This window comes from Macaca mulatta, chromosome 1, assembly GCF_049350105.2.
Source record: "Macaca mulatta isolate MMU2019108-1 chromosome 1, T2T-MMU8v2.0, whole genome shotgun sequence".
Taxonomy (NCBI): Eukaryota; Metazoa; Chordata; class Mammalia; order Primates; family Cercopithecidae; genus Macaca; species Macaca mulatta.
Genome location: NC_133406.1, coordinates 219,655,629 through 219,677,545, shown reverse-complemented (window position 1 = coordinate 219,677,545; position 21,917 = coordinate 219,655,629). Strand labels below are relative to the sequence as shown.

Below are 21,917 nucleotides of genomic sequence, written 5' to 3'. Positions count from 1 at the left end.
CTCTCACGGGGTGCTCTTGTCTTGGTATCTTTTTTCAGACTAGCCCCAGGCTGGCCCCGTCCCCTTTCGGGGCTGTCACTCTGAGTTCAACAAGACTGGGGCTTGATGCTCTCTGGTCTCCTTTAAAACACCCCTTGCTCATTACTTCCCAGAAGATTTCATGGAGGCAAAGAAGCAGCCAACCCCCAACAGTGTGGCTCCTGGCACGTGCTGGGGACACATTTTGGAGATGGTGGCACTTCCGTGGCCCCAGTGGTATGAAGACCTTTTGGCAGCCTAGGGCCAGACAACAGAGCTCCACAATGCCTAGGTACTTCCTTCCAGGGATCCTGAGTTCCAGAAGCTTCCTCAGTTCCTACCCCAAAGTCCCAGAGAGGAAGACAGAGCACCATTTCATCGGCTGCTTCTTCCTCTGGGAGTTTTCATTGGAACGCCCTCTCCACATCACTCCTCAGGGAGGAAACGAATGCCCAGGCAGGCAGAGCCGTGGGCTATGATAGGGGTGTCTGGGAATCCCCCACATGCTGCGGGAATAGGGGTGTCTGGGAATCGTGCGGCCTCCCTTGATGCAGTGGGACCATCTGGCCAGGAGCCTGTGGGGCCCTGACTCCACACCAGGGCAGGACCAGTGTTTGTTTTAGATAAAACCAGAACCCGTTCAGTCACAGGCCTCAGGAGCCCCATCCTGTGCTGGGGGGAAGGGGTGCTGATAAATGAGACGCCTTGCTCTGCAAAACAAAAAGAATTCCACCACCACCACCGCTCACAGCGTCTACAGCAGACCCTGTGCTGCTGTCACAACCTCACCCTGGGCCCCTGAGGGAGATATCACCATCCCATTTCAGAGACAAGGAAAATGAGGCCCAGGTGGGTGAAGAAACTGGCCTATCAAGGCAGAGCTAGTGGGTAGCCTTCCTGAGAAAGTGAACTGCTTCCTCTGTAGATGGGCATAGGCTGTGTGTGCATCTTGTCCCGACGATTTCCACAGTGGCTGTTATCACACTCCATTTACAAGTAAGAGGTTGGGTAACTCGTCCAAGGTCGCAAAAGTGGCTGCAGTCAGGACTGGAGCCTAAGCCTTTTCCGCTTCCCTGTCCTTTCCTGCAGGTTGGCTCAGAAAACCAGAGGTGAACCTGAAGCAGCCCAGCTGCCCCTAAGAAGCCCTGGACACTCCCTCCCATCCTCACATTGTTGAGTCAATGCCATAATTTGAATGTGTCCCCTCCAAAATTCAAGTTGAAACTTAATCCTTGAGGAGCAATTTTAAGAGGTGAGGCCTTTAGGAAGTGATGAGGCCCTGAGAGCTCTGCCCTATGAATAGATTAGTGTCTTATAAAAGGGCTTGAGGGGGCCAGTTCCCCCCTCTTCAGTCCCTTATGCCATGTGAAGACACAGTTCATGGTGCCATCTTGGAAGCAGAGAGCAACCCTTAACAGAGACACTGAACGAGCCTGTGCCTTGATCTTGGACTTCACAGCATCCAGAACAGTGAGAAGTAAATTTCTGTTGTTTATAAATTATCCAGTGTATTAGTCTGTTTTCACGCTGCTGATACAGACATACCCAAGACTGGGCAATTTACAAAATAAAGAGCTTTAATGGACTTACACTTCCACGTGGCTGGGGAGGCCTCACCATCATGGTGGAAGGCAAGGAGGAGCAAGTCACGTCTTAGATGGATGGCAACAGGCAGAGACAGAGGTTGTGCAGGGGAATTCCGTTTTTAAAACCATCAGATCTTGTGAGACTTATTCACTATCACAAGAACAGCATGGGAAAGAGCCTCCCCCATGAGTCAATGACTTCCCACTGGGTTCTTGCCACAAAATGTGGGAATTGAGGGAGCTACAATTCAGGATGAGATTTGGGTGGGGACACAGCCAAACCATATCATCCAGTCTGTGGTATTTTGTTACAATAGCACAAACAGACTAAGAATCAATCAATCCACATAAGCATTCCCTAAACAGGAAAGCAGCACCCACTCCTGTAGACACCATACTGGATAGAAAGCACTCATGATGCAGATCCTGTCCATAGATGGCTCCCTTCCAATATGCACAGGAAGATCAAACTCAATTAGACAGCAGGTATTGGGAAAACATGTCAAAATAAAAATACAAGAGATGTCACAGGGTGACATCATTAACTGCCACATCACCGACATGGACACATGTAATGCTATTGGAATACTGTGTGTGTATCTCCCAGGGAGACCAGAAGGCAGACTGCTAGTTTTTTCTTTATGGAATCTGTGTTGCTTGAATTGTCACAATGAGCATGCATTGATTTTTTTTGTATGCATTCATCTTACAGTATAAAATACAGTAAAGCAAACACGACAGGTGCACACAGTGTAATTGTAGCTCAAGCCTAGAAAGGCCGTTTGGTAGCCACAGAAGACAATGGGGGCAGCAGGTTTGAGAAAAGTCTTGGAGGCTTTGGAGGGGGTGGTGTAGGCACTGTAGCTGGTGGAATAATCCGAGCCACAAGCACAGTTGGAAAGCCCAAGGCAGAGCCAAGTCTAAGGGCTGAAGGGGCTGGCTGTTTCCATCCTCTGATGAGGTGAGGCCACCACTCTCATTTCCCCAAAACCTAGGAGGACAGCCCATGCTGGCCACTTTGGGGAGCGGCAGAGTGAAGTGCGACGCATCTGTGTGTCCTGCAGCTGAGGTCACCATCCCCAGCTGGCAGACTGCCAGGTCATGCCAAGGTGGCACCTGGCCTAGTTCGGCCCACCTGCTACAGATCTGCCTGGATTGCCTCTGAGGCAGCTAGCATGAATTCACCTGGCAGAGAAATGCATGGCTTGCCCAAGGTCACACAAGCAGATGGTAACAGCTATCCTGCCGGACCGGCTGACACAATCCACACTGGCACTCTAAATGTCCCTTCTCCCCTCTCTGCCTAGAGGGAAGCCCTCCCCTCAGCAGGTCGGAGTGGCCTGGGCACCTCCGGCTTGTTCCCATGCCCATCAGCTCTGGCTTCTTTCCGAGGCCTGCTGGCTGACCCCTTTGTCTTGGAGAGGCTGAACCCAGCCTGGCCTTAAGCCCAAGAATGCACTGGCCCACACTCCTGCATTTTTTTGCCACCCACTCACCTGCCATCTGCCTTTTCAGGAGTTTCCATGTATCAAAATCCCCAGGTATCAAGCCCAAAGTTGAGGGGCCGTTTCCAGACTAGTTCCGAGGAGTGAGCCTTTGGGGAGGGGACCCCAGGATATGCCTTCTGGGGAAGCCCCTAGTCAATATGACATGGGGGTGACCCCAGCTCCTGTGTTCATTGGACCTGGGCTGGGGCTTGGCTGGCCTGGGCTGAGAGCTCAGTGAAGCAGCCTCTGGGGAAAGGAGGCAGGCAAACCACACTTCTTGGCTGCTCTCCCCGCCAGCAGTGCCGACCCAGGGCCTCTCCCCGCTGAATCTGACAGTGGAGTGAGTACAGAAAGAATACAAGCTTTGAGGCCCCACAAGTCTGGGTCTAATCCCAGCCTCACCATTTCCTAGGAAATACATTTCCTTCATATTCATGAGTCTCATCTGTAAAATGGGCAAATATAGCCTACTCCATGAGTTTACTATGAGAGTTCAATGAAACAATACAAGTGAGATACTCAGTGTGTCACAGCTTCCTGATAACACAGCTTCCTGCACCTCCTTCCTGATAACTGGGTCTACACACCAGTGCTTCTCTAATAAATAAGTTATAATGACTCTGTTCTTTGCCCATCCCATTAACCCTTAGAGCATCCCTACTAATGATCTGAGTTTCAGTTAGTTCCCACTTTATAGGTGATGAGCCGAGGACCTAAAAATCTGGGTGACCTCTCTGCAGTCATACAGCTTGTTTGTAAGAAGTCTTGGTTGGAACTCATCTAACACCACCAAGGAGGGCAGCTGTGCTTTGCTGAGCACCTACTAGGTGCCAGGCTAGTATTCCAGTGTATTCCGGTGCTGAGCACTTTGAATCATCCCAGGCAAGTCAACACTCACAGTAAATGCACGTGTGAGGAGGCAACATTATCCCGATCGCACAGATAATCAAACCAAGTGGGAGGGAAGCCAGGCCACTTGTCCAAGGCCACACGGGTGATAAGCAGCTAGCACACCAGGGCTGCTTGACTTCAAAACTCTGCGGTCTGGCCTCCTGGTATCACTGGACCCTGGACTCGGGGTCAGGGTTGAACGCATGATTCTGGGTTGTTCCATGGCCCATTTGATGCAGCTCCCCACCCACGGCTTAATCCTCAGGAATGGTGGGGATGGACTCAATCTTGGCCCAGACCTAAGGTTCTCCCAGTGAGAACCAGCCCCAGAACCAGTCAGATCAGAACCCCTAAGATGCACAAGAGCCCGTTCTGGGCCTCACTGGGAAGCTAGAGGGCCTGACCGCTGTCCTGCCCCATCCCCTCTAAATGCTAAATGCTCCCCAGAGAATGAGCCCCTCACCATTTTGGACTGGTGGTATGTCCTTGACAAAGTCACTTAACTTCTGGGAGCCTCAGTTTCTGCATCTACAAAATGGGAACAACAATTCTGAAGTCTGGGGTTGTGAGGATTAAGGAGGCAGTGGCTGTAAAGAGCCTGGAACAGTGCACAGCACACGGCGGACATCCGTGTCTCTCCTTCCTTCAGGCCCTCAGGCTCTGCGCTCCCTGCAGGTTCTTGCAGGCGCTGCGGAAAGGGAGCTATGTCTGTCCCTTGTACCTGAAGGAGGTGGTGTGGGACAGGGGAAAGGGCACACAAGGCATCAGACAGGTCTCAGCTCTGCCACTCACTAGCCTATCATGAGGACCTCTCCAGATCTCGCTTTCCTCATCTACCAATGGAGTGAACACCACCTTCCCAGATTCCACTCTGCAAGATCAAATGGGATGGCATCTCTGTAACCAGTCAAATGCTGTGCAAAGGTCAAGGATGAATAACAGTTACATCAATACAAACAGCAGCCACCACGACATGCCAGGCCTCGGCGTGGTTTAAATACATTTAAACGTATTTCCCATTTAATTTTCAAAATTCAGAGGAGGCATGGTTCCCACTGTACTAATGAGAAAACAAGCCAGGGAGGTGATGTAATTGACCCAAGACCTCATAGTAAGTGGCAGAGTCCGGATTTGAACCCAGGTCCTGGTGACTCTGAAGCAGAGGAACTGACCCACCTTGTTATACTACCTGGACTGGGGGCCCTGCCAAGCCCCCTGCTGTGATGTTAGGCACTGGACAAGGGACGTCCTTGAGTTCCAGTCTTGCAATGACAGACATATTTGCCTTTTAAACATCTGGTTCTAAAATGAAAAGTTACATCCCCTTTCGAAGGCACTTTGGTGGCATAAAGCAGGCAGGGGGACATCTCAGGCTGGCGCTTTGCTGCTTCAGACACACTGAGCTTCAACCCCGGATCCATACGCACCACCCTGCTCATCCTCGGGGAGTTAGGCGGGAGGTGGCTGCTGCTGCTGCTGCCTGGGGAGCTGCGGGAGGCCAGGAGAAAGGGTGCGTGTGTTTTACCTACTGCAGCTCTGCCCTGTGGGGCGAGGGCAGGAAAGAAAGAAAAGGTCTCCTTCACCCGGTTTGCCTGCTTTCCCTGTAATCTAAAAGACTCAGTTACCTTAAATTGATAAATGTCCATTTAGAATTATTTCCTGTCTCTTAAGATTTCTGTCCCTTTAAGAAGATCTGTCCCCTTTTGGGTATCTTCTATTGCACCTATCTACCTTTGAATAGCTTAAAGATTTTTAAAACAGTAAGTATTTGTGTGATCCAGGTTCTCTTGTTGATGGCTAAATTGACTGGCTTTTCAGAATCCAGCCTCTCCCAGCATTTAGGGTCCCAGGACGGAGCAGGGGACAGCAGAAGAGGGAGACAGCCATGGTCCCAGCTGTGGAGGGGTTCAGGTGAGCAGCTTTGTGATACAGCACGGCTGTCGTGATTTCACACCAGAGGAGGAGCCCAGTGGGCAGCCGGGAATTCAACAAACATTAACTAAGGATACAGCTGCAAACAAGGCAACGTGGAGCTCTAATCTGAGGATAAAACCATCAACTCGGGGTGAACTAGAGGTGCCCAAGGCCTAGTGAAGTGCAAAGAGAACTCTGACCAGATGGCTTACCATGCAAGCCCGATCACCATGAGGCTAAGGATGATTCCCGCCTACACTGAATAATTAACTCTCTGATGAGCTGTTGTTAGAACTTTCATTGGATCACAACCTTAGAATCTGATCTAGTGTGTTCAGTCCCGATCCCTTTTGCTCACAACTTTCAAAACTCGCAGTCAATACTAGTCAAAAGCTATGACAAGCTTGAAGCCACAAAAGTAACGAACACAGCCACCAGTTCTTGTGTACACCCTACGTGCCACACACACCATGCTAATGCTTCACACATGAGAGCTCTAGTTCTCAAAACTCTGTAGCTTGGATCTTACTAGTCTCATTTTACAGATGAAGACACTGAGGTTCAGAGATACATGACTTAGGATCATACAATGAATGAGAGCAGATATTCTAACCCAGATTCACCTACTCCCAAGTCTACGGTCTTCCATTCTGCCAGGCGCCTCTTTTCTTATTTTTTAGACAGAATCTCACTCTGTTGCCCAGGTTGGAGTGCAGTGGCGTGGTCTCGGCTCACTGCAACCTCTGCCTCCCAGTTTCAAGCAATTCTTCTGCCTCAGCCTCCCAAGTACTACAGGCGCACGCCACCATACCTAGCTAATTTTTGTATTTTTAGTAGAGACAGGGTTTTGCCATGTTGGCCAGGCTGGTCTGGAACTCCAGGTCTCAAGTGATCCACCCACCTCGGCCTCTCGAAGTGCTGGGATTATAGGTGTGAGCCACCACACACGGCCCATTCTGCCAAGCTCCTCCTTTAAGCAGGTGTGGTTGGGAAGCCGGCTGGACCAGCTGACAGCTCCCTGCTGTGGCCCATTCATTGGTCTCCATGCTAGATGCTTACCGAGGAGGTGCTTGATGATCGCCTGGTTGTGTTCCCAGAGGTTGCTGAAGGTCCCCCAGCGTGAGTGGCCATCAGGGACCGGGTTGGCTTTGATCCAGCCCCCACAGGCATAGCTGAAGAAGTCATGGCAGGGGTCCACTGTGGGGTCCATGGAGCTCAAGATGGAGCTGGTCACTGAGACACAAGCTTCGCTCAGGCACACAGAAGGAGATCCTGCAAGGGGTCAAGGACAAGAGGCCAGTGAAGGGCAAGCAGAGAAGAAGCACGGAGGGCAGAGAAGAAGCAGGGAGGGCAGAGAAGGCGGCTTGGGGCCCAGTGGTCACATGTCCCACCCCAGCCCTGACCACACAGATTTGGAACTGAACGGTCACTTGAGCCCTACAGAGAAATGATTTCCGCCCATTTAAAATTTGCTGGCTTATAACACAAGACTTCTATTCAGCTGTCTAAAATCCTTCTTACGGCTAAAAGGTACCCAGAACCCAGGTGTTTCTCTTAATCAACCTTTTCCTCCATAAATATTCATTGACTCTTTATTATTCCTTGATGCTCAACAAATTTATTCATTCATGCATGCACTCATTTATTCAGCAAGCTAATGACTATCTTCCAGGTTCTTTGCTGTGTCTAGAGTGCATGTGTGTGCGTGTATGCGTTCTCCTGCATGAAAGTGTGCGCCCATGCCCGTGTGTGTGTGTGTAGGGTACTGGGGTACTGGGCATAAAAAGGCAGAGTCCTTTAATCCAAGAGCTAACAATTCAGTTGGGGATATACACATAAATCAAAAGGGAACAGTAGGAGAAACGTCTGTCCTCCTTTCTGCAAAAATAAACTGAACATTTACTATGTGCCAAAAGGGTGATGTAGACAGTATGGATGACAGGACATAAGCAGGAGGAAAGCCTATTAGGAATAGAAGGAGGAAACAGGAAAAATCACTCCTGCGTACAAGCAGGAGAGTGCATACAAGTAGGAAAGTGCGTGACTTCAAGGAATCCTCAAAAACCCAAAAGCTAAACAACCCTGAGAGACTGGTTTGCCAGAGGCAAGAGGAAAGGGCCAGAGCCCAACCTCAATGTTGGCGGCTGAGGTCTCCCAAAGGACCCAAAGCCTGGGTGGCCTGCGCAGAGGCCTGGCCTGAGGCAGCAACACAAAGCTGACTGTGCAGGACCGAGAATCACAGGCCCGGTCCCATCATCCATCCACCCAGGCTGTGCTGATGACCAAAGGGACTTTACTGAATGTGGCCATGCACTGGGCACTTTGCACACACTCAGGATCTCATTTAACTCATTACAAGCCACCAGCTGCAGGCATCGTCTCCCTGGTTAAAGATGAGGAAACTGAGGGAGTGAATGGAACAAGGTTGCCCAGCTATGCGGGAGGGAGGAGAGCTGAGAGCTGGGCCCAGGCCTGTCTCAGTCCAGCCATGCCAAGGCTGTGTTTTTCTGCTTTCCTTCCCCACCTCTTTGCCAGTCACACCAGGGGCTGGTGCAGCCTGACTGCTGAGATCTGTTTCCCCACCACAGAGGGAGGCAGTGAGGCAGGGTGGGCTTTGGAGGCCACCAGACCTGGGTTCAAATCCAGCTTTCTACTTTTGCCAGTGAGGCTTTGGGCAAGTGACCTCATCTCTCCATGCCTCAGTTTCTCTATCTAAAAGTTAGGAAGAAATGCAGGACCAATTTCACAGATTTCACAGTGATGATGGCCATGGCTGGGCACGGGGTTTCAGCTTCCTCAAGTCTCAGGGTCTGAAGTTTCAGGCCAGTCTTTAGAGAGCAGCAAAGAACGCACGGGCTAGTAGGGGCAGTGTTCAACTCACTCAGGAACATAAGGCCAGTGGGCAGAGGTTCACTTGTGGGCTTATCAACATCTGATGACAAACACAAAGTCCTTCAGATGGGTGGCTGACAAAGGGCTCAGAGCAGCCACACAACAGCAGGAAAATCAGGGTGATTTGACTTTGAGATAATCACACAACAATTAAAAATTATTGTTCACAGTTGAGAGGTGTGTCATAAAAAAATTATGGAGCCATTACGCACGAAAACAGAGAAAGGAAATGGTGGGGGTGATAGTGCCATTTTAAGTATCTTTAAATCAAATCATCTTAATCACAGTTGAATGCTCCACTTCAAACTCCAAGGAAGCACCAAAATCTTTATGGGGCAGGGAGAGAATTTCTATGTAGGTTGAAAGAGCCTGCTGAGTATTACGATATAACTCCACACTTAGAGAAGGAAAAGAATACCTATTGTTTTCATACATCAAACCACAGGAAGGAAAATTTTACAATATCTTGGCTGGTGGAGATGCCCAGGAGACGGCTGAGAGTGAGCCTAATGCGGGAAGACGCATCAGCATCTGTGTGAATGTGTCTGCGTGCGTGAGAGAGAGAGACCGATTAATTAACTGATTAAGGTTTTTGCTGTTATCATATGGGGACTTGGGTTTAAAAACAAAACAAGAAACTAGTCCCAGAAGTCAGTCTCAGAGACTGGGCTCCGTGGCTCATGCCTGTAATCCCAGCACTTTGGGAGGCTGAGGCGGGCGGATTACCTGAGGTCAGGAGTTCGAGACCAGCCTGGCCAACGTGGTGAAACCCCATCACCACTAAAAATACAAAAATTAGTCAGGCATGATGGTGGGCACCTGTAATCCCAGCTACTTGGGAGGCTGAGGCAGGAGAATCTTTTGAACCCGGGAGGCGGAGGTTGCAGTGAGTCGAGACTGTGCCACTGCACTCCAGCCTGGGTGACAAGAAAGAGACTCTGTCTCAAAAAAAAAGCAGTCTTAAAAGAGGTTTGAGTTCTTCACTAAGTGTCTATTTTGTTGGACACTGGGCTAGGGACCAAGGAGGTGCTTAAGGAGGAATGGCTTGATTATTCAACTATTCAATGGTTTGCAGAAAGTTCATGAAATATTCCTGGCCCAGGAGGTGCTTCATGCATTTTGATGACTTGACCCCCTTCTCTCTCTGGGTCCCTCAGCGGCCTGGGTGCCTGCTGTGCTACTGTGCTATATGTCATGGCCATCTCCTTGTCCACCTGTCCTACTAGAATGTGAACTTCAGGGCAGGCCAGTATCCTACGTGTTTTTATATTTCCATTGCCTAGCATTGTATTTGGCAACTAGCAGCCGTTTAATACGTGCTTTTTTTTTTTTTCTTTTGAGACAGAGTTTTTGATCTGTCGCCCAGGCTGTAATGCAGTGGCACAATCTTGACTCACTGCAACCTCTGCCTCCTGGGCTCAAGCAATTCTCTTGCCTCAGCCTCCTGAGTAGCTGGGATTACAAGCGTCCACCACCACGCCTGGCTAATTTTTTGTATTTTTAGTAGACACAAGGTTTCACCACATTGGCCAGGCTGGTCTTGAACTCTTGACGTCAGTTGATCCACCCGCCTCGGCCTCCCAAAGGGCTAGGATTATAGGAGTGAGCCACTGTGCCTGGCCTCAATATGTGTTTTTGAATGAATAACCAAATGAATGAAAGGCCTTATTCAGCACTTGTTCACCACCTGCAGAGGCAGCAAACGTCTTTCCTTTGGGACACGCATGATCAATTGAGAAGGCAGAAACAGATCTTAGATTTAATTTACAGACATTCATCTGGACAGAGCCTGGCCTCAAAACTGTGTAGAATGCTTTCTTAAAAATATGTTCTTGGAGCCGGGCGCGGTGGCTCACTTCGTCTAAAAAAAAACAAAAACAAAAACAAAACAAACAAAAAAATAATATATATATATATATGTTCTTGGAGAATGTATTGTTTGTTTTGTTGCCTCTGTTTGCAAAGCACCAATGTTTCTGGAAAGGAAGCATAGCAGGAAGGTAAGTAAAAAATGTAAATATGTGCTCAGACATTCCCAGAGGCTGGCCTTCAGAATCATCAGAAGATTTGTTTTTTGTTTTTTTTTTTTTTTTTTTGAGACAGACTCTTGCTCTGTCGCCCAGGCTGGAGTGCAGTGGTGCCATCCTGGCTCACTGCAACCTCCACCTCCCAGGTTCAAGCGATTCTCCTGCCTCAGCCTCTCGAGTAGCTGGGACTACAGGCGTGCACCAACGACAGCCACCAGAGCAGCTGGACTACAGGTGTGCGCCGACATGCCTGGTTAAGTTTTGTATTTTTTAGTAGAGGCGGGATTTCACCATGTTGGTCATGCTTGGCGAACATCTTGACCTCAGGTGATCCGTCCACCTTGGCCTCCCAAAGTGCTGGGATTACAGGCGTGAGAGCCACTGTGCCTGGACAGATTTGCTTTGACTGGCTTGGTGTTTGCTCAGATGTGGCCAGCACCAGCACCTGGGTAATGAGGTTACTGTTAATATCTGCGGTGGCCACTGCTTTCCCAGGTGGCTCAAGGGTCACCTGATCCTCTGCCCAGCTCCATTCCAGGGGAAGAATGTTCCTCTCCCAGGTCCAGGCTGGAGAAAACCCTTCTGAGATCCAGAGAGGGACACAACAGAGGCAGAAGCAGGATTCCTCCCAAAGGACCCCACTGGGCAGTAACAACAGAAATGTTTTGGGTCTGATCATCAGGAGCTGGGCCGTGGGGACTCCCTCCTGGTTTCTGGCAAAGACATATCTTGGGAGCTCCGAGGGGCAGTCTCAGGGCAACACTGGCTGCCGGAGTCTGGCCAGCTCCCGCTGCTCCAAGCCAAGAGCTGTGCAGACGCGCTGGCCAGGGGCCACACTGACCAGCAGGGGGTTCTGAACTAGAGTGGATTCAGGATGAAACAACATGGCAGTGGCAGGAGATGATGACGAGCTTGTGTCCTGTGAGTAGAGGAGACACGCACACACACAAACATGCACCAGGACAGAATCACACAATATACACACACTCAGCAGAGAAAGGCTGTTCTCAGCTTGATCTTCCTTCTTACCCTTTTGTTCATTCAAACATTAATTTATTCATTTTACTATCTGCACACCTGTGGCATAGGCACTATGCTAAACACATCGGGCTAAAGGCCTGAAAGCTAGTCATTAGTTAGTCACACATGCATTAAGCACCTGCTGAGCCAGGCATATTTCGTAAAACACCATAAACCATTAGACAGTCAGTTAACTAATCAAGCAATTATTTCTTAAGTACAACCTATGTTTGTGGAGTGAATGGATACCTTTGTGCCTAACCCAGGAGGGATGGAAGAACGCTCAGATGAAGTCCCTGCTCTTTTCTAGGCCCCGAGTCCCCTCCCCACCCCGGTGCAGCGTGGCCACCCTCGCAGGCCAGCAACTTCACAGACGGAAGGCTCCACACAGCCTGGAGTGGACGTTCCCAGATCCCGAGAAAGCTCATAGTTTCTCTCATGGGGTGAGAGACTGAGTCAGTGGGTGGGATGCTGAGCAGAGCCCCCAGAGGCTGCTCAACCAGGTGAACCATCTGCCATCAGAAGAATAAATGTTGGGGCAACAGGGGACTGAGAGGTCCTGGCATTGGCTAATTCCCCATCCTTATTTCTAACTTGGATCCACCCTTTCCCACTTCGTAAGTGTTTACTGAGCATTAACTCTGTGGGAGGCACCTGGCAGAGGGGCCCAATTGTATCACCATTCAAAATGGGACAGACAAAAGCACCGACCAAGGAACACGACAGGCAGCTGGATCCCGGAAGGGTAGCTCTCCTGGGGGTGCTAATGTGCTCTGGAGCATACTTGGATTACAAAGGGAGGTGGAGCCTGGGCTTGAGCCCAGTAGCCTATGGGTGAATTCCAACCTCCGCATTCAAGGGCCCCACTCGATCCCCCATTAGCCACGTAACCTTGGGCAAGTCACTCCATCTGAGTGCCTCAGTTTCCTAATATGGAAAAGGGGCCAAAAGTAACCACACCTCACAGGGCTGCCCTGAGGAGGAAATGAGATTGCATCTGAAGCGAGTGGGGTATTTGGGGTATTTGGTCGGAGGAAAGAATTTAGTAAACAGAGGGCATTATTGTTATTTTATTGGAACTAGAGATAGCAGACAATGTCAGCCTATGTGTGTAATTACCCCACATCCTAGCAACAACACGAGGCACCAGCTATGTGACATATGTTATCTCTAGTCCGCAGAGCCATCCCCCAACTGGGCACTGTTTTCCCATTTAAATTAGAGAAGACACAGGCTGAGAGAGTAAGAGGTTTGTCCAAGGTCACACAGCCAGTAAGTTGCTGGGACAGGATGTGGACTCAAGTGCGAGATCTCTATACCACCCACGCTGCCCACTTCCCAGGTCTTGGTCCATCTCAGCACCCAGATCCCCCTGGGCCTGGCTCCCTCCTTGGCCTTAGAGGCCTGCCCCGGCTTAAGCCGGGAAGCCCCCCTTCCCCAAGCTGACAGAGCCAGGGACAGGAGTGAGTCGAGCCCACCATGCAACACGGAGGCACCTACTTGTCTGGTACTGGATGCCCAGCGCTGCCAGGCAGGCCACCAGTCCTGCCGCCAGAAGTGCCACCAGTACCACCAGCCGCTTCTCCACCTGGGTCCGCGCAGCCCAGCACCTCTGGCCACTCCGGGGGCTGTGGAAGTTCACCTGTAGGGAAGGAGGCAGGAGGGGCGGGGAAGACGTGAGCCCCAGGTCCCGCTTCCCTTGGAGGAAGGGGCTCTGCTGCAGGCCCAGGCCCTGGGGAGGCATCAGGGCTGCCTCCTGTCTCAGGGGTGGTCTGGTTCCCACAGATTCAACCCTAATCCAAGAAAGGAACAGCCACCCTGCTCAGCTGCTCAGATCTGCTCCCAAACATCAGAGAGTCAAGCAGCTCGGCCCCGACAGGCTTGTTTTTTTGTGTCACTTGATACGAGTGGAAGGAAAAAACTACAGCTTTTCCCTGTTTCTCCAATAAGGAGTTCAAAAAGAACAGGATGTTTGGACTTGCAGGCATCCAGTGAGTACCCAGCTGGGCTCTCTGCAGAACCCCCACATCAGCGGGTCAGGGACAAGGGTGACACGGCCACGGCTCACACTTCAGAAGCACAGACCTCCTTAGCTCATTAAACCCTCATAATCCCACGCTAAAACACATGAGCCACCTTGTTACTTTTCTTTTTACAAGGAAACTGAGGTCCACAGAGGTCAGACCCTGGCTTCTCACCACCCAGCTGAATGGGGACAGCTGGGATTGGAACCCAAAGCTGTTGATGCCTGAGCCCACCAGTGGATCAGAGGTGGGTCCTGGGAGATGTTGGCAGAGATGCAAGGAGAAATAGCTCCATTCAGGTCCTGAAAGGGAGGAAAAATCCCTCCAGCCTAACAGTCTAGCTAAACAGGAAGGGAGGCACAATGAGAGGAAGTGCAGGGTGTGGCAGGGCCCTCCCTGCCCGAGGAGGGACACACCAGCCAGCAGCGATGGGAGCCGTCACCCCAGACCTCTCACACCCAAGGCAGCTTGGGGCTCCCCTCTGTTCCAAGAGGTGCTTCCTGCAAAACCCATGGCCACAGGACAGGAAGGGTCTCCTGAAGGTGGGGTGACATGTGTTCAGTGACACTGTGTCATGTGCTAACAGCTGAGCACCAACTCAGGGCCATGTTGGAAATACACAGCCCAGCAGGGAGGCAGATAAAGAAACAGACTGGGGCTGGCAGGTGTTCAATCAGGGAGGGCTTCCTGGAAGGGGAGATGTCTGGCCTGGGTCGGTGAGAATAAGTAGGAACTGGCCAGATAAGAGGGGATGGAAGTGGAGAGGAGAGGAGGGCCTAGATGCTAAGGGGCACAGAAAGCCAAGTTAAGAGCCTGGACTTCCTCTTGAGGACTGGAATGACATGATTAGACTTGCCCTTTGGGAAGGGCAGGATGGAGGGAGCAAGGCTTTCCAGGAAGAGGGAGAGCTGTCAGGGAAGATGAGGAGACTGAGACTCTGACCTGCAAGTGCCCCACCAATAGCCTGAGGGGTGCCCCTGGTGCCCGGTCAGAGTCCTGAGGGAGTCCCACCCTGGCACTCGGGGATCTGAAGTGGGTCACTTGAGGGAAGGGTACTGAGAAGCCACGTGGCCATGGTTAGGTATTTACTGGGCAGGAAACGACTGGGATTTGCTGCACCAGAGACGGAGGAACACAAGCACTTTCTGTGGAAAAAAAAATTGGGTTCCAAAACTGAGAAAAGGGGCCAGGCGTGGGGGCTCACGCCTGTAGTCCCAGCACTTTGGGAGGCTGAGGTGGGAGGATCACCTGAGGTCAGGAGTTCAAGACCAGCCTGGCCAACATAGTGAAACCCCATCTCTACTAAAAAACACAAAAATTAGCTGGGTGTGGTGGCGGGCGCCTGTAGTCCCAGCTACTCGGGAGGCTGAGGCAGGAGAATCGTTTGAGCCTGGGAGGTGGAGGTTGCAGTGAACTGATACTGTGCCACTGCACTCCAGCCTGGGCGACACAGCCAGATTCCATCTCGGAAACAAAACAAAACAAAACTGAGCAAAGGATCTTGGGGCTTAGAGACGCTTCAGTGGAAGCTCAGGAGGCTGAGACACTGAAGCAGCTGGGTCAGTTAGTGGGAAGGATGCCGCCTGCTCAAATCCTTCAAGAATCTCTTCTAAAATAGTGAGCAACGGAAGTTTCAGACCATGCTACATTCATGAATGAAAAGTTCAGGCTGTAAGGGCCTGGCGCAGAGACAGACAGCCTGGTGTGATGCTAACATGTACACTGTACTCAGAAGTTTATCAAGTGCTTTTTCAGAGTAATCAGTTATCACACACACTTTACCTTGGTCACTGGTATTCAGAAGGGCCCCAAGGACTTGAAGCATGCACTGCCTTGTCTAGGGACACTGACGTATGTGTCCTGTTGCCCCTGAGTTTGTTTCATCCTTCCTCCTTTAGGCCTCTCATGCCCCCATTATCACGGCTCAGCTCACAGGGCACAAGGAGGCCGTGAGACTGTTTTTGTTTTGTTTTGTTTTGTTTTTTGAGACGGAATCTCCGTCTGTCAACCAGGCTGGAGTGCAATGGCACAATCTCGGCTCACTGAAACCTCTGCTTCAAGCGATTCTCCTGCCTCAGCCTCCTGAGTAGCTAAGATTACAGGCGTGTGCAACCAGGCCTGGCTAATTTTTGTATTTTTAATAGAGATGGGATTTCACCATGTTGGTCAGGCTGATCTCGAACTTCTGACCTCGTGATCCGCCTGCCTCAGCCTCCCAAAGTGGTGGGATTACAGGTGTGAGCCACCACGCCTGGATGAGACCTTGGTTTAAGAGGTACCCATCAGCCAGGCTTAGTGGTTCATGCCTATAATCCCAACACTTTGGGAGGCTGAGGCAGGAGGATGGCTTAAGCCCAGGAGTTCAAGACCAGCCTGGACAACACAGTCAGACCCCATCTCTAAGAAATGAAAACAATTAAATTAAATTAGTAGGCGTGGTGGCACACACCTGTAGTCTCAGCTACTTGGGAAGCTGAGGCGGGAGGATTGCTTGAGCCTGGAAGGTTGAGGCTGCAGTGAGCCATGATTGTGCCTCTGCACTCCAGCCCGGGCAACAGAGCAAGACCCTATCTCAAAAAAGAAAAAAAAAAAAAAAGAGGCCAGGCGCAGTGGCTCACGACTGTAATCCCAGCACCTTGGGAGGGTGAGGTGGGTGGATCACCTGAGGTTGGGAGTTTGAGATCAGCCTGGCCAACATGGTGAAACCGCGTCTCTACTAAAAATATTAAAATTAGCTGGGCATGGTGGCACACGCCTGTAATCCCAGCTACTGGGGAGGCTGAGGTGGGAGAATTGCTTGAAACTGGGACCTGGAAGCTGCAGTGAGCAGAGATCACGCCACTGCACTCCAACCTGCATGACAGAGCGAGACCCTGTCTTGAAAACAAAAAAAAACAGAAAGAAAAGAAAAGCCAGCACCCTATGCCTGGTGCTGGCTCCAGGGAGCCAAAGGACACAGCCACTAGGCTTGGGACGCAGGGAAACCTCACCTTATCTGGACAGGAGATAGCTAGGAGCAAGAAGCAAAGTCATCTGTGGAGAGAAGGGAAAGAAGCAAGCAACAGAACGGGGAAGATGAAAGAAAGAGGGAGAGGAAAGGAAAAAAAGAATAATGGCAGCAAATAAACACTTGAGTGAGGGCTAAATGCCTGGGATCATATTAATTCGATTTTGATGGTGCAATTCTATCTTCATAACATTCTTCTTTTTTTTTTTTTTTTTGAGACAGAGTCTTGCTCTGTCGCCCAGGCTGGAGTATAGTGGCGCCATCTCAGCTCACCACAACCGTGGCCTCCCGGGTTCAAGAGATTCTCCTGCCTCAGCCTCCCAAGTAGCTGGGACTACAGGGACGTGCCACCATGCCTGGCTAATTTTTTGTATTTTTAGTGGAGATGGGTTTTCACCGTGTTAGCCAGGGTGGTCTCAATCAATCTCCTGACCTCGTGATTTGCCCGCCTCAGCCTCCCAAAATGCTGGGATTACAGGCGTGAGCCACAATGCTTGGCCCATAACATTCCTTTTTTAAATTTTTTTTTTTTTGAGACAGAGTCTCACTGTGTCACCCAGGCTGGAGTACAGTGGGGAGGTCTCTGTTCATTGGAACCTCTGTCTCCCGGATTCAAACAATTCTTCTGCCTCAGCCTCCCAAGTAGCTGGGATTACAGATGTGCGCCACCACGCCCAGCTAATTTTTGTCTTTTTAGTAGAGACAGTTTCACCATGTTGGCCAGGCTGGTCTCAAACTCCTGACCTCAGGTGATCTGCCCACCTCAGTTTCCCAAAGTGCTGGGATTACAGGCATGAGCCACTGCACCGGGCCTATCTTCACAACATTTCTAAGAATAGGTATTAGCGTTAGCGCCAGAAGAAACACAGGAAGTTGGGGCATGAAGGCAAAGAGAGAGGAGAGAGAACAGGGAGGCAACTCACGTCTCCAGGACTGGCAGCTGCAGGCCTACCAGGACGTGCTACCCTCCTGTAGGGGCAGGAGGTGGAGCTGGCCTTCACTGTTTGATGAAAAGTGCTAAATCAAAACAAATGGTGTTCACTGCAAAATTAAATTAAAATTAAGCCAGAATTGAATTAAAAATTCATAGTTTCAGGCAAGAATAGTAAGCAGACTTTGAAAATGGGGTTTTTAACCTTTGTCTTGCTCTTTGCTTGACTTGTGCTATAGGCTATGGGCCTCATGGTTTCTGGATGAGCCTTGTCTCTGAAGGCAGAAGGAATCCAGATGCCTCTTCCTGGGGCGGGAGAAGTCACCTAGAGGTACTGGACCAGGATCAGGAGGCCTCTCCAGGGCAGGTTGGCCAATTCCTGGGTGCAATGGAAAGGGCTGGGCTGTGAGTCAGGGCATCGATCTGCTTCCAATGGCTGCTGGCCTCGGCTGAGTCTCTTTTCTTTGCATCCCTGTTACACCTGCCCAGCCTCCTTCATGAGACTGTGGAGGGGATCTGTGAGATGAGGCCACAGCATGGGGAGATGTGAGTGGTTTCTCAGTTTTCTTTTGGAAATGAGGTCCTGTCAATCATGGTAGAACTGGCCTGAGCAGCTTGGAGGGTAGGAGGATTGGTGGCGGGCAGCCCGGTCCCTCTCAGGGGAGGGTACTGTGAAGTGGCCATCCGCTGAGAGGCAGCGCTGACGCCTGGAAGACGCAGAACTGCTGTAGATGCTCAGCTTACTGGTGGGCTTAATTTCCTATTTATTGTCGTGGGAAACAGAAAGAGAATGAGAGGGAGGTGGTGCCCTCAAAACAGAGAGGTGGAGAACAAGACAAAGAAATGAGAGAGCCAGAGAAACAGAGAGAGTGAGAGAGCTAGAGTAAGGGAAATAGAGCAGCGCTATCCAGCCAGGAGTTCCCAGGGTTTCCACAGCCAAGGGAACAAAGCCCTAATCCGGGACACATATTTGGTTACAGAAGTGAGTGCTTGGCTCACCTAGGCTTACAGCAAGAACAAGTTCTGCAGGTGAGGTCGGGGCCCACTGCCTGGGGCCCAGGAGACAAGCCAGGAGCAGAGAGGGTGGGGAGCCAGGCGAAGCCAGGTTTTCCGAGTCAGGTCGGGAGGGAAGGCAGAACCCAGCAACCTGGGCTGCAGGAAGCAGCAATGGGAGTGGTTTGGCCAAGGGTCTAGCAGGGATCCCACCCGTCTGCAGCCCAGAAGCCCAGCCACCCGGGAGCGCTGGCAGGGGCACCAGGCTCGGCTCCCTGGAGTAAATAAGCCTTTGAGAGCAAGTCGACTGTGACAGCCCAGCCCGCGAGGAACCCTGCCTCCGGAAGCGCCGCAAAGTCAGTTTGGGGAAGTTTCTTCCAGTAAAGTTTCCATGAGGTGGCCTTCTGGCTGAGGCACTGGGGTCAGTCCAGAGCAAAACTCATGTCCTGTGTCCTCTTGTCTCCGCCTGAGCCCTGTCTGCCACCCCACCCAGATGCCTGACTTTAAATGACTGGTAACAGCTTAAAGTACGACCTGCTGCAGGTAGGGGAGGGCACTCCTCACATCTTAGCAAGAATCAAAGGCTGATTAAGTACTTTCTAGCTTTCCTTGCCTCCTAGAAGGAATACCCAGCTCCCCACAGCATGGGAGAAAGACGGTAACCCTGAGAAGTCAAATATCGCACTGCGTGTTGCTGGGCAGTCTCTGGGCCTCAGTCTCCCATCTCTAAAATGAGGAGGGTGGATGAGGTTCCAGGTATGACTTCTCAGACTCTAGAACCTCAAGGCTTTAACAGGCAAACAGAGTTGACAACTCCAGGTAAACAGACATGTCTTTTTAAAACATTGAGTGGGCCTGTCCCTGAAATGACCCTCGAAAGACAGCTTTGGCCAAGCATGATGGCTCACATCTGTAATCCCAGCACTTTGGGAGGCCAAGGTGAGAGGATCGCTTGAGCCCTGGAATTCAAGCCTGCAGTAAGCCATGCACTCAAGCCCGGACGAGAGAGCAAACAAAGTAAGAAACTGGCTCTACAAAATACATATAAAAATTAGGGGCTGGGGGCCAGGCAAAGTGGCTCATGCCTATAATCCCAGCATTTTGGGAGGCCAAGGCAGGTGGATCACCTGAGGTTGGGAGTTTGAGGCCAGGCTGGCCAACATGGTAAAACTCTGTCTCTACTAAAAACACAAAAATTAGCCAGGCATGGTGGTGTGCACCTGTAATCCCAGCTACTAGGGAGGCTGAGGTGGGAGAATTGCTTGAACCCAGGAGGTGGAGGTTGCAGTGAGCTGAGATTGCACCACTGCACTCAGGTTTGGGCAACAATGCAAGACTCTGTCTCAAAAAAAAAAAAAAAAAAGAAAGAAAGAAGAGGGAAGAAGAAGAAAGAAGGAGAAAGAAGGCAAAGGGGAGGGGAGGGGAGCCCTGTGCAAGGTGGGAAAAAAATGAGAAAACCATAACTAAGAATTTAAGATCTCACCTTTCCTTTTTTCTTAACAACAAAAAAAGACCGTTAGAAGTAATTGAATGAATTTCAAAGGTTTTGGTAGACATGGCCATCTGCTCCTCAGTTCAGGCTGCAGGTGTAACTTCAGCTATTTCCCTTTCTGCCACCGAAATGGTGTATGTTCAGGTGTGGGAAGATCAGGCAGCTGGCTTTGGCAGAGCAGAGGCTTCAGAGAGAAAGCTAACATATTTAGATGTATATTATTATATCATGTCACCCATAGTGAGTTTCTATAATAATCCTCATAATAACCAAATCCTTTTTCTAAGCATTATCCAAAATGCTTTCCCTCATACTGTCCCATTTGAGCCTTTACAACAGCTCCAAGAGGTGGGTAATAATATTAACCCCATTTTACAAAGGAAGCTGAGGAAGTGAGTTGCTTTCAGGTCTCACAGCCCAGAAGAGCCAGAGCTGGGCTCTAAGTTAGAGCTAACTGCCTCTGAATTCTGTGCTTGGTCCACAGTGACTCACTTTAGTAGACTGCAAGTAATTTGTGCCTAAAATATGGGATAAAGAAAAAGAAAAGGTTAGACACGGTGGCTGTAATCCCAGTCCTTTGGGAGGCTGAGGCAGGAGGATCACTTGAGGCTAGGAGTTCGAGACCAGCCTGGGCAACATGGCAAAACCCCATCTCTACTAAAAATACAAAAATTAGCCAGGCATGGCGGCATGTGCCTGTAGTTCCAGCTATTTGGGAGGCTGAGGTAAGAGAATCACAGGTCAAGGCTGCAGTGAGCCCAGATTGCGCCACTGCACTCTAGCCTGGGCAGCAGAGTGAGACCTTGTCTCAAAAAAAAAAAAAAAAAAAAAAAAAAAAAGAAAGAAAAAGAAAAATGCTTTCATGTGAGGTATAGGTAGAATTTTGCTCTGGTTAAATTCAACACTGGCCAGCAGGTCCAATAATAATAAATAAATGTGGCAAGTAATAAAGTAACGAATGTGGCAAGTTTGGCTGAAAAACGGAAGTTTCCATTTATTAGTTATTGGTGTTGATCACCTGGGACTTCCTAAGACTAACGGACTTCAAAATCTTGAAAAACCAAATAGCTTATTTTTTAGCTGTCCATCAAGAGAAGGATTTGGGGTGAAGGATCTATTTTTAAAAGTCTAAAATTGAGAGCACAGGCTAGACGTGGTGGTTCATGCCTATAATCCCAGCACTTTGGAAGGCCGAGGTAGGCAGATCACCTGAGGGCAGGAGTTCGAGACCAGCCTGGCCAACATGGCAAAGCCTCATCTCTACTGAAAATACAAATATTAGCCGAGCATGGTGGCGTGCGCCTGTAATCCCAGCTACTCCAGAGGCTGAGGCAGGAGAATCGCTTGAACCTGGGAGGCGGAGGTTGCAGTGAGCTGAGATCGCGCCACTGCACTCCAGCCTCTACAACAGAGAGAGATTCTGCCTCAAAATAAACAAATAAATATAAATAAAGTCGAGGAAGAAGTTGTGTTGCTAGCAACCGGCCCAAAGGAAATAATCTGAAAAGCTAAAAAATGGGTCACCCATAGAGTGACAGCAATGGAGCCTAAGGGTCCAACTACAGTGGAGTGAATAAGTATAGTTTTATATGTTGGTACCATGAGGTGTTACGATTTTTAATGGCAGCATGTTTC

The 21,917-nt window shown here is 50.2% G+C and overlaps 1 protein-coding gene and 1 long non-coding RNA gene across 17 annotated transcripts in view; one reads left to right on the top strand and one right to left on the bottom strand.

Annotated features, from left to right (window-relative positions):
* ECE1 (endothelin converting enzyme 1) overlaps positions 1-21,917 on the bottom strand; it is a 133,552-nt gene that overhangs the window by 52,559 nt on the left and 59,076 nt on the right. For all 16 annotated transcript variants that reach the window (XR_013406727.1, XM_077971467.1, XM_077971510.1 and 13 more), the window contains 2 exons: positions 13,336-13,477; positions 6,956-7,168 (listed from right to left, as the gene is read on the bottom strand). Coding sequence is in view for 15 of the 16 variants with exons in the window: in XM_077971467.1 (XP_077827593.1) it covers positions 6,956-7,168; positions 13,336-13,477 (355 nt within the window). In the remaining variant the exon portion in view is untranslated. The remainder of the gene's footprint in view (positions 1-6,955; positions 7,169-13,335; positions 13,478-21,917) is intronic.
* Positions 17,374-21,137, top strand: LOC144335697 (uncharacterized). Its single transcript, XR_013406763.1, has 3 exons — positions 17,374-17,562; positions 17,736-19,994; positions 20,963-21,137. It is a non-coding gene; the product is annotated as an uncharacterized LOC144335697 (long non-coding RNA).